The sequence below is a fragment of the Nymphaea colorata genome, chromosome 2 (genome assembly GCF_008831285.2).
Source record: "Nymphaea colorata isolate Beijing-Zhang1983 chromosome 2, ASM883128v2, whole genome shotgun sequence".
NCBI classification, from domain to species: domain Eukaryota; kingdom Viridiplantae; phylum Streptophyta; class Magnoliopsida; order Nymphaeales; family Nymphaeaceae; genus Nymphaea; species Nymphaea colorata.
This window is the reverse complement of record NC_045139.1, coordinates 26,950,746-26,961,614: the sequence shown is the minus strand read 5'-3', so window position 1 is coordinate 26,961,614 and position 10,869 is coordinate 26,950,746. Positions and strand designations below refer to the sequence as shown.

The following is a 10,869-nucleotide window of genomic DNA, read 5'->3' as shown; positions in this document are numbered from 1 at the left end:
GTTAATATTTTCTCATCTAAATAATGAACATACTTTATTTTCATGATGGCCATTAAATAAGGGCGGCTTAAAATGATTTTTGTTAACCGGGTAATAAAAAGATATCACTTACATTTTTTTCCCAATATTACTAGTGTCTATCAACAAATTACATTCTCACCTTTTTTCATTTAATTGTAAGCACACCTTGTCCGTTTTATTTTCCAGCCTACCTTTTACATTAACTCTCGAAGGGGCACTACAAAAAAAACTGTATATTTACTGACGCAAAGTTAAGGTCAGAATAGATAGACGAACCATCGGTAAAACATCCACTGATTGAATTATGTATCCATCAGAAAAGATGGTTTCCTTCACGATTTTATTGACGGGCGTCATCTACCGGAAATATACGTCCCCCTTTTACTTACGTCCAATGACGTCAATGTATTTCCCTGTTTCAACGACGGGCAGAAACCGGCAGTAAAGAATAAACTTCTACTGACGGCCACTTCCACGATAAAAAGTTTGACTTACGGATGATTAATTTTCATTAGTAATAGTGTCCATATTACCGACGGTTGTAATTTAGAAATAATGACCATACTTTCATAAAGACTGCAAAGAAAGAATTAAGTGAATTTTTTTATCGTTCGCAATTTTTTCAGTATTATCTTTATCCCTAAATTAAGTTATATATTTATTATCCCTGTCAAATGGTTTATTGTTAGCAAGTGACGCAACCAAAAAGGATGATAATACTATTGAGAAGAAAATTGCAGCCGAAGTTCTGTGTTTCATAGGCTTTCATATATATATATATATATATATATATATATATATATATATATATATATATATATATATATATATATATTATTTAACAGTTATATTTTAAAATCGTAGCCCTTGTTAGAAAAGTCTCTAAAGAAGGCATTTTTTAAGAACTGTAAAACGAAGGTAAACAATTTACTAAATGTGTTATAGTGAGAGAATGTTCCGGATTTGATAGCAAGTAACTTTTCAGAATTAAGAACCATGCTAGATCAGATGTACAACAGGTGGAAATTACTAGAGGATTGGTTGAAAATCAAAGAAAAATGTTTGGGGACCAAGGCCTGCTTTTGGAGTGGAGATGTGGAAATTTAGAGCATTGCAGGGAAGTGCATGGTTCATAACAGCCCCATTTGGTAGTTGTGGGAGGGAGGGTTTTATAAAGTGTTGGAATGATAAGCATGTATGGTTAGACATTATATAATTTCATATGAATATTACCCATTTACCTATATGAGTTTATTTGACAAAGAAAACAATATGTAACTATTGTATGAATATGGCTCTAGAATTGAGGCAAATTCATGGAATATCAATTCTACATTAAAAAGAATTGTGGAACATTAGCATTTAGCTATTTACATAGCTGTTAGTTGGACTCTATTAATTAAAAAAAAAAAAAAAAAAAAAAAGAAGAAGAACAAGAAGACCCAACAAAGTGGGACATGGAAGTAGATAATAATAATGGTACATTGACGAGGAAGCTGGACCCTTGAATATCTCTCGCTTTCATCTGCCGTCCCTCTTCAAACTAAACTCAGCTGTACAAATTGCGACAACTCATAACGACTTAGCTTCCTGCATGTTTGAACATGACCTCACCTTAAATGAAGGTGGCTAAGGCGACTGGAACAAACATGGGAGGTCAAGTCTACGGCCGACCTTGACAGGCGTTCGCTATGGACTCCACCATTACAATCACTCGAAGACTAGCGTCTATAAATATGTTCCTGCAGAGACAAGCCATCACACAGCAACTAGTACTAGAGAATCTGCTCCTTTCTGCTGCCATTACTTTTCTTTTGCATTTTATTTCTTCTCTTAACAAGATGACTTCATCCGTGTTGGTGGTACTGTTTCTCTCCCTCCTATTCGTAGTACCATATGATAAAGGTACATCTTTTTCTCTCTCTCTCTCTCTCTCTCTCTCTCTCTCTCACACACACACACACACACATCAGTTCGATTCCCCTGTTTTTAGGGGCAAGTTGGCTCTTTATCTCTCATGTTATGGGTTATAAATTATCTGCTCCTTCTTCATGCTTCACCGCTACTGGTATGCGAGCTTGAAATGAACGACTCTTTTGGATGGGGAAGCTACCAATGGAGATCAAGTCTTCCTTTACAAACTCAGAAAAATAAAAGTATATAATTTTGAGGTATGCTTTTGAAAAATATAAGTTGCATGGTTTTCGAATTTTCGCTTAATTAGTTGAAATTTTACATATGCTATCTATTAATCCTCGCCAGTTTGAAGAAACCTGCATTCGCCTCCTCTGTCGACGATGATAGAAAATTCTGTTTGTCCCTTGTCTTTTTTGGTTGATGGAATGTAAATAATGGAGTAACCAATCAAGAGGCCAACTAAATATATATAAACTTGTGGCTCATTTCTGAACACGTTTGGCTTACAGCGGCCAACAACCTGAACCTTCTTTCATGTGTTTCTACAGTTGCTGCTCAGTCTGTGGGTGTGTGTTACGGGATGCTCGGCAACGACTTGCCATCGCGGCCGGAAGCGGTGCAGCTCATTCAGTCCGTGGGCTTCAAAAAGGTCCGGCTGTACGTCCCAGACGGGGGCGCACTTGACGCTTTAAGGAAAACGGGAATCGAAGTCAATCTGGGTATGTACAAGGAGGATCTCCATCGGATAGCCAACGACGCCTCCTTCGCCAGCTCTTGGATCTCCAGCAACGTCCAGCCATACTTGCCGGACGTCAACTTCAAGTACATCACCGTCGGCAACGAAGTCATCCCCCATGCGGAGGCCCAGTACGTGCTACCCGCTATGAAGAACATGGTCAACGCCCTGGGCTCGGTCGGTCTCCGAGAGCAGATCAAGGTGTCCACGTCCGTTTCCATGGAGGTCATCGGCGTCTCCTATCCTCCCTCTCAAGGTTCATTTTCCGATCAAGCCGCTCCCTTCATGGGCCCCATCGTCCAATTCCTAGCCAGCACCGGCGCCCCTCTCATGGTCAATGTGTACCCGTACTTCAGCTATGTGGGCAACCGCCAGAACATACAACTTGACTATGCACTCTTCACCGCGAACCGGGTTGTGGTCAAAGACCCTAACAATGGGCTGGAATATAGAAATCTGTTTGATGCCATGGTAGATTCAGTCAATTCAGCGATGGAGAGAGCTGGTGCCGCCGGTGTTCCCATCCAGGTGTCCGAGAGTGGGTGGCCATCGGCTGGAGGCAACGACCCGACTGTCACTACCATAGGGAATGCTCAGACCTATAACCAAAACCTGGTGGGGCATGCTGCACAGGGCACGCCAAAGAGGCCGGGGCCCATGGAGATTTTTGTGTTTGCTCTATTCAATGAGAACCAGAAGACGCCCGCTGGCGTCGAGAACAATTGGGGCCTCTTCTACCCTAACAAGCAGCCCGTCTATTCCTTCAGCGTAAACTAGGAGCTCAAAGGTCCAAAAGCTATCTAGCTTAGTTATGGACAATAGTAGCACTCTTATGAGTTTTTTTTCTTTTTTCCGTGAAGAGGAGTTCAGTCAAAGTTCAAGCTTATACGACCACGGAATAGTTCTGTAAGTTACGGGTTTTCATAAGACCTAGGCAATGTGCTCAACTAGATCGAAGCAATTGTCTGGGAAATAATAAGTTCTTGAATAAAGGAAATAGAGATGATAATTTCTACTACTTTACTAGCAGCCACAACCATAATAGAATATTTTTTTCAACGGTACTGCTAATAGCTAGCTATTGATTTTCAGGCATTTTCATTACTTATTTTTCAGCAGTTGCAATCACATATTCTGCTTCCAAGGAAGATAGTGTCACAAAGCTTTTTTTCTTTGAACTCTAAGACTCTACACTGCATCCACGAGTGAACATGTATCCGCTCGTGTTTTTCATAACATCTATTAAACCTGTTCAATTACTATTAGAGAAACCATACAATTTAAGTTTAGTGACTAGTTTAAGCCAAACGGCAAAATTTGAGGTTCCTCAAATATAATACAAAATCCTTTTTGCAGCTCTGAAACCAATGAACAGCTGCATTATGCATAAATCTAAAAGTCAATCTAATTGCAAACATAATATTTTCCCGTGCATGAGTCGAATACATTAAACTGCCTACTATGCTTCAATAATGACACATTGGCTTTAGCGGTTCATCAACAAGTTTGAGTTTCTCTCCTACATTGCTAGGAGCATAACTGCTCTTACATATATCTAAATTAAATTTCATCAACAAACCCACTGCATATTTTTCTTGGAAAATGAATATCCCATCATTATTTTGCCTTGCTTGAAAACCCAAAAAGTAATAAAACAGACCCAAATCTGACATCTCAAACTTCATCATCATTTTCAACTTAAACCGATCATACAATTTCTTCAATGATTTGGTATAAATAATATTGTCAACATACACATAAACAAACCAAAACTCATTATTTTTCACTTTTGTATGTAATGTGTGCTCATTTTTGCTTTGACGAAAACCATTTTGATGGAAACCTCATTTACATTGTTTTTCCTTATGAGTCCTTTGATTACTACAACAGTCAGCATTGTACTGGCCTCCACCAATTCATATTTTTTTTCTATTAAAAATATGTACCAAAGTGTAGAGAAGGTTGATAGTAATATTCAAATTCATACTATTCTTGTTTGCAAATAACCTTGGAGAATCAGCTTCCATAGTGAGCTTTACAACATACAAAAGCACTCTGATGTTTTCTTTGATACCACAATGTTCGAAAAAAGCCAAAAAAAAAAATTAACTCATGGGACACTAATGCAAAATCTCAATACTAGTTCTTTTCATTAGAAAAGTGGAGATAAAATTAATAAGAATACTCAACTCATACACACATCTCACATTACGGGAAAAGTTGTCTTCAGTGGTGAGGAAAGACTTGTATGCCATGGAATAAGATATTTTTATGCAAACGGAATAGGATGCCACATGAGATGACAGACCTAGTGGTCACCATTTGTCATTGAAGAGACAGAGCAATTTCTAACATTGTACCATTTCCAGTGAAGTAGTGGAAAGAATTCTAGGATTGAGCATTTAATCAGGTGAAACTCTTCTTTAGTCGCACTCTGGGCTTTGTTCTAGGCATCAATTTTGTCCCTTTCCTTCTGGTTGCTCTGAAAAGGAAATTGGTGAAGGGGCATGAAAATTAGTATTTTAGGTGAAGATGTCAGCCTCGCCCAAATGGACATCGCATGTTCATCAATCACCGGAGCATCTCTTCAATCTAACAATGAAAGGACTGAGAGGAATTTGAACTGGAATGTGAATCTGATCTGGATCTCAATGTGCTGGGAGCAATGGGGCTATGAGTTTTGGTCTTTGGATCAATGCTTTATCTGACTAAAATGAGATTTCTGTTAGTGGTGATAATTTTATTACCATGTCCATGTTTATACCTCTTTGTTTTGCGGATTGAAGAGCTTTCTTGATTTTTTGGTTTCTTTAGGTTTATATCTTATTTACAATGAAATTTTTTTATGCCGACCCTATGGAGATTTATTTGAAGTAATTTTTTCTTGTTAATGAACAAAAGGGTGGCAGAGTGCTTGGATTTGCTGTAAAAACATCTATGTTCAAAATTTGGTGGGTTGTGCTTGAGTTTACAACTATTGCTGGTTTAGGGCTGCTTCAACCTGCTTCCTATTACACAAGACTAGTTCTTCCCCTATTCACTAGCTTCTAAAGGTGTGCAATTGGTGAGGTTTGATTGTGAATTAAAGTTGATATGTGTTCAATTCATGGATTGATCTTTAACTTTTTCTATGTTTCAGCCACTCTATGGTCTCCATTTTAAGTTGTTCTGCACCTACATTAATCTAGGGCTATAAAGGAGATTCAAATAAGCTATAAGCAGCTCATCTTGTTTCCTATAGCTGTATGTAATCCCAGAAGTGGAAGGCCTATAACTGCATCTATGTAGGATTCATTGAACAAAACTCTCTATGGGTGTGTCATTGTCCTCCTAATTAGAGTTAATAAAGATCAAAACATATTCATGCATTTATGGAAATGGTTGTAGTGTAGAATAAGCTTAAATTAGACCTTGATATATTTTTTCTAGCAGTTATAGGGGCACAAAAGGATAAACAAAGAGGGAAAGCTTCATTATAGTAGGATCAAGGCGAAGACAAAAATCGTTAAGAACCAGGGGCTCATTGTAGGCATGAAACTACAACGAATGCAAGTCAGATTGGGACATTGCTCTTGATATTGCATGGGGAATGGAGTATCTACATTCACATGTGGTTATACATAGAGACCTTAAACCTTGAAACATGTATTTGATAAAGATCATCACTTGAAGATTGCAGAAGCTCTTTGTGATGGTCTGATTGAAAATCCAGGAGCATACCAGTGGATGGCACCTGAGATGATCAATCAAAAGGATTGTGGGCACGTGGTTGATATGTATAATTGTGGTCTTGTTCTATAAGATATGGTTGTGAAAACCCTTCCTTATGAGGACAAGATACCTATTCAAGCAGCCTTTGTAGTGGTCAATAAGGTACTGCTTTACCATCATCTCCATAATTTTCATGGGTACTGAGTGGCATCCTCCATCTCCTTGTTGCCAACCTCACTTTAATTCACATCTTTTTTTCATGGTTGTGTGATGCCAAGTCCATGAAAATGTCTACTTGGAGCGGTGAAGTACACAATACACACATAGGCAAAGCACATGCAATTATGCATGTTTTGACAACTTTAGCCAGCTCAAGATTGAAAAAAAAAAATTGATATCTTCTTTCCTCATAATATTATCATCACCTCTTTTGCAAACTGACTGGATCACATTCAGCTGACGAATTAGTTTTTTAATTGTGTTTCCTATCCTACCAAAATAAGTATGGTTCTTTCCCTAAGAGATACTTTTAGATACAGTTAAGTTTATTGAGAGTGTAAATTGCTAAGCAGTTTCCAAACAAATTATCCCATTCTTTATCAATTAATTATCTACATTCCTCGATCAATAGCCATTGCTTGAATAAACATAACATTGCCTGTCCATGAAAACCACTAATGGAGGAGCCCAAATTGATCTTAGGAGCCTTGCAGCTAGAAGTGACTCTCTGAATTGATTGCAATGAGCAACCAAGGAGCTTCCTTTCCTCCCACAACTAGTTAGTAAATTACTGGTCTAGGTTACATAGGATTCTTTTAACATTGCCAATTTTTTTAGGTTGGAGATATGGATAAACCTATTAAGTAGTTTGGTGCTGCATTGGTCTTGTTGTAATAGTACCACATTTTATAGGTTGTGTGGTGTTCTTGTCCACCTGAGATGATAGTAACTGGTAATTGTCAAAAGAAAACTCCAAAGCAAGATTATGTGTTAGACTTCAACATGGAAGGGATATGGAAAGAAATAGAGAGGTAGTAATGTACAAGTTGGTCGGAGACATTGGTTCAACAATTACAATGTTAAGAACTTTAACACATTATTATGATTTGTAGAGATCAATCATGGCCGATCTATTTGTTAGGTAAAACTTTTTTACTTTTAAATGCTCATTTGTAAATAAACTCATTTTATTACCACATTACTGCTTTATAAAGGTCTTGTAATGTTTGGATGGAGATGCATCATGGGTGAAACAATGACAAAATGCACAATGTTGTAAGATTGACAAGATACATGTTATTATAAGTTAAAGACATTGTGGATTTCCTATTTAATACAATTATCATATTTTCTTTTTAGCACATTGAATCTACTTATGTTGTGTATGATAGTTACTTGGCACAACATAGTTGGAGGCCTAAATGTTGGTGAAATGTACATACATGATGTTTTTTCATGCTTACCCACTACTTGGTTTGATAGGAATAGGTCTCATCCATGAACCTGTTGTGGAAAAGGTCTCTCCTCTTTATCTGTCTCTCTCTCCCTCTCTCTCAATCATAGCATATAGACGATCTAGTGGATAAAAGATCATTTATTGACAACCCATAAGTTTCACAAACAATGAAAACCTTTAGGGTAGGCTAGCACATTTGCAACTGGAAGAATAATACTACAAGCATTTACAAATGTTATCTGAACCTTAGCAATACTAACAGTCAGCTGCTCCATAACTATATTAACTTCTTGAAGCAAAGGCATCCCCTTATCCCTCTAGTAGATGGTATGTTGTTTGACAAGCACTGATGAATGAATTGCAACTTCTTTTAGAATCTACAAGGAATAGGTATACAACCTTACAACTTTTCTTACAATTAAATGTGTAAGGTTTTTTTTAATTTGAAAATATGTAATAACTAATATAGCATATGGGTGTGCTGAGCCAATCAAAGGAATGACACACCAATCTCAGAAACTCCCCTGCTCGATTTGTTCTTCAATAAAAATGTAAAAAGAGCAAAAGCAAGAGGACTTTGTGTGTATGTGCTTGTTCATAAGCATGGTCATGTTTTTTTGATAGGTGAACAACAAAGTGCAGCCCTTTGTTCCATGCAATTTTTTTGATAGCTTAGTCAGATTTGCATATCACTGCAGGAGCTGAAAAGTTCCTACTTTCTACATGAGAGGAAGATGAAGGAAAAATCAAAAAATGAAAAAATGTAATGCATGTTTCAATCTAAAAGTCACACTTAAATCCCCCTTTGTACTATTTTTTTGCTATTAAATTAAATTGAATTGGCTTTGCTATAATGAAAAACTTTTGATGGAGGACTAATTTATTGACATAGCTGTTTTTGACATGCTTCCTACACTCGCACAACAATATATTACAATAGTAGCAACGGTTCAAAACCCGTCACTACTATTAAAAAAATTAAAATGCCTCATCATACCAAACCAAACCATTGAATGGTTGGCTCGCTAGAACAAAACCATGTTTTCAGTCTCCTGTGCTTATCCAACAAGGGAGAAATTCTTTTCTGCAGCACAAAAAAGGGAGTGGGAGTCGGATGTTCGTTCATCATCAGACACAAGGAAGGGAGTGGGGGTTTGAAGAACCAAAGGTATCAGCAGAGGCGACAAAATTTGTTATTGATCCCGTGACGTAGGGAACGAAACTAGGGTATTCCTCCAAGTGGATCTTTGTTCATCCTGTGACGTAGGAAACAGAGTGGTGGTCTGGTGAAGCAAAGGAAGCAGCATATGCATCCTCCACATAGGGGAGGAAGCAGGGTCTAGAAAAGCGAAGGTAGCAAGGATCTAGAGAAGCAAAAGAAGTAGGGAAAAGTGCAAGGGGGTTTGGAGAAGCAAGGTCAGTTCTTCTTTCTTTCACGATCACACACATACACTCACACATTCAGTTTTACTTTTTATCATTCTTATTAAGATTGTGACCCACAATGAGCAGGGAAGAGAGCAGGGGTGGGGGGAACAATTTGGGGCAAGAGTTTTCTCACAAATAGCATTTTTCTGCTGGAACTATCCACCAAACAGGAAAGTTGCCACCGATATTGCTACAAATGTAAACTCTCTCCCTTTTTCTTTTTTCTCCCTTTTTTCTCTCTAGATTCACAATCTTAAAATATTTTTCATGATTTGTTATTCAATTGATTTTTCAAGAATAAAGGAGCTATTCATAATAATTGTTTATTACTTTGAATTGGCTATGTTTAAAAGAAAGTATTCACTTTCAAGTTGTTTGAGAGAATGCTTGCACCTTCAATTGGTTGTGAAGATTGAATGTTCTTCACAACCCTTAAAAGTAAACAAGAGAAATGAAGGTTGGCTCTAAGGGAGCTGGATTCGTAACACAACCAGGGTTCATGAAAATCGAATTAAAGCTACCTTTGCACTTTGTTGAAAGTTGTCATCATTCTATTATAGCTACCTCTGAATTTACAAGTGGAATGAGATAATTTTCTTATAAGTTTCTCCCTTTGAATGACTCATAGTTAGAAATGTACATTTCAATTATATGGAACTAGATTAACAATCATGTAGGAATGTCTATGTTCCTACTAATATGAAGTATTTGTTTCTCTTGTACTTTTGTTGACATTTATATGAAAAAGTATTAGGAGATCATGTTTACTATTTGTCTATGTATCTGTAAGAATAAGTTTCTTCTATCAGCTATCAAGTATACAAGTCTATCAAGTATCTAAGATATGTTACTTAAATATATGATGTCATTTGAAATTTTTAAGACAAAGACTCTACTAGTATCCCCTATGACATGCTTGGTGTATTCTTTATGAGTACAAATTTAGTTATCTTTGAATGTCTAATCTCTTGCTAGGCAGTTTGGCTACTCTTGTAATTAACAACGTATTTTTGTGGATATATCAGGTTGGGGTTATCTTAAGAAGATACTATCAAACACTTCAGTGCTTAAGCAAAATTTTGACCCTTGCGTGTTGGTGTCTTTGTTATTGATACTATTTGAATTAACTATTTGGTATTGCTAGATGAGACAAAGGATGTTTGATCTTGTATATTTTTTCTTCATGTAATTACAGTTGTCATTTTCTAGTGTACTTATGTAGACTAAAATTCAACTAGAGCTCAAGTCTTGTGTGAGGTTTGAGCATATACTATTGTGTTAAGTCAAGCTTGAGGTGACCACTCAGTGTATTTTTTGTTTTACTGAAGTAAGCTTTATAACCTCCTTTGCCTGATGTTATTCAGTGTCTCTACTAAGCCTAGACAGTTGAAAGTGGTTATCTTGAAAAGTACCATGTTCTTGTATATGAGATATTGTCAGCTAATTGTTTCTATCATGCAGGTAAAACTACATTATGTTACTATCTTTCGTCCAATATCAAAGAACCTAAAAGGGAAAATTAAGTTTTATTTGCTGCTTCTATTTCACAATTTAGATTGTATAATGATCAAATTTGCTGCATATTGTAAAAGATTGGAAT

General features: G+C 36.8%; 1 protein-coding gene across 1 annotated transcript; it reads left to right on the top strand.

Annotated features, from left to right (window-relative positions):
* Positions 1–1,695: 1,695 nt before the first annotated feature.
* Positions 1,696–3,692, top strand: LOC116248904 (glucan endo-1,3-beta-glucosidase-like). Its single transcript, XM_031621932.2, has 2 exons — positions 1,696–1,926; positions 2,487–3,692. Exons 1-2 carry the CDS (start codon positions 1,713–1,715, stop codon positions 3,449–3,451), a joined length of 1,179 nt encoding a protein of 392 aa, XP_031477792.2. The 5' UTR covers positions 1,696–1,712; the 3' UTR covers positions 3,452–3,692.
* The last annotated feature ends 7,177 nt before the right edge of the window (positions 3,693–10,869 follow it).

Coding starts and splice junctions, on each gene's coding strand:
- LOC116248904 (XM_031621932.2), top strand. CDS start 1,713: ATGGACTCCACCATTACAATCACTCGAAGACTAGCGTCTATAAATATG. Junction 1,927..2,486: donor CGTAGTACCATATGATAAAG/GTACATCTTTTT, acceptor GTGTTTCTACAG/TTGCTGCTCAGTCTGTGGGT.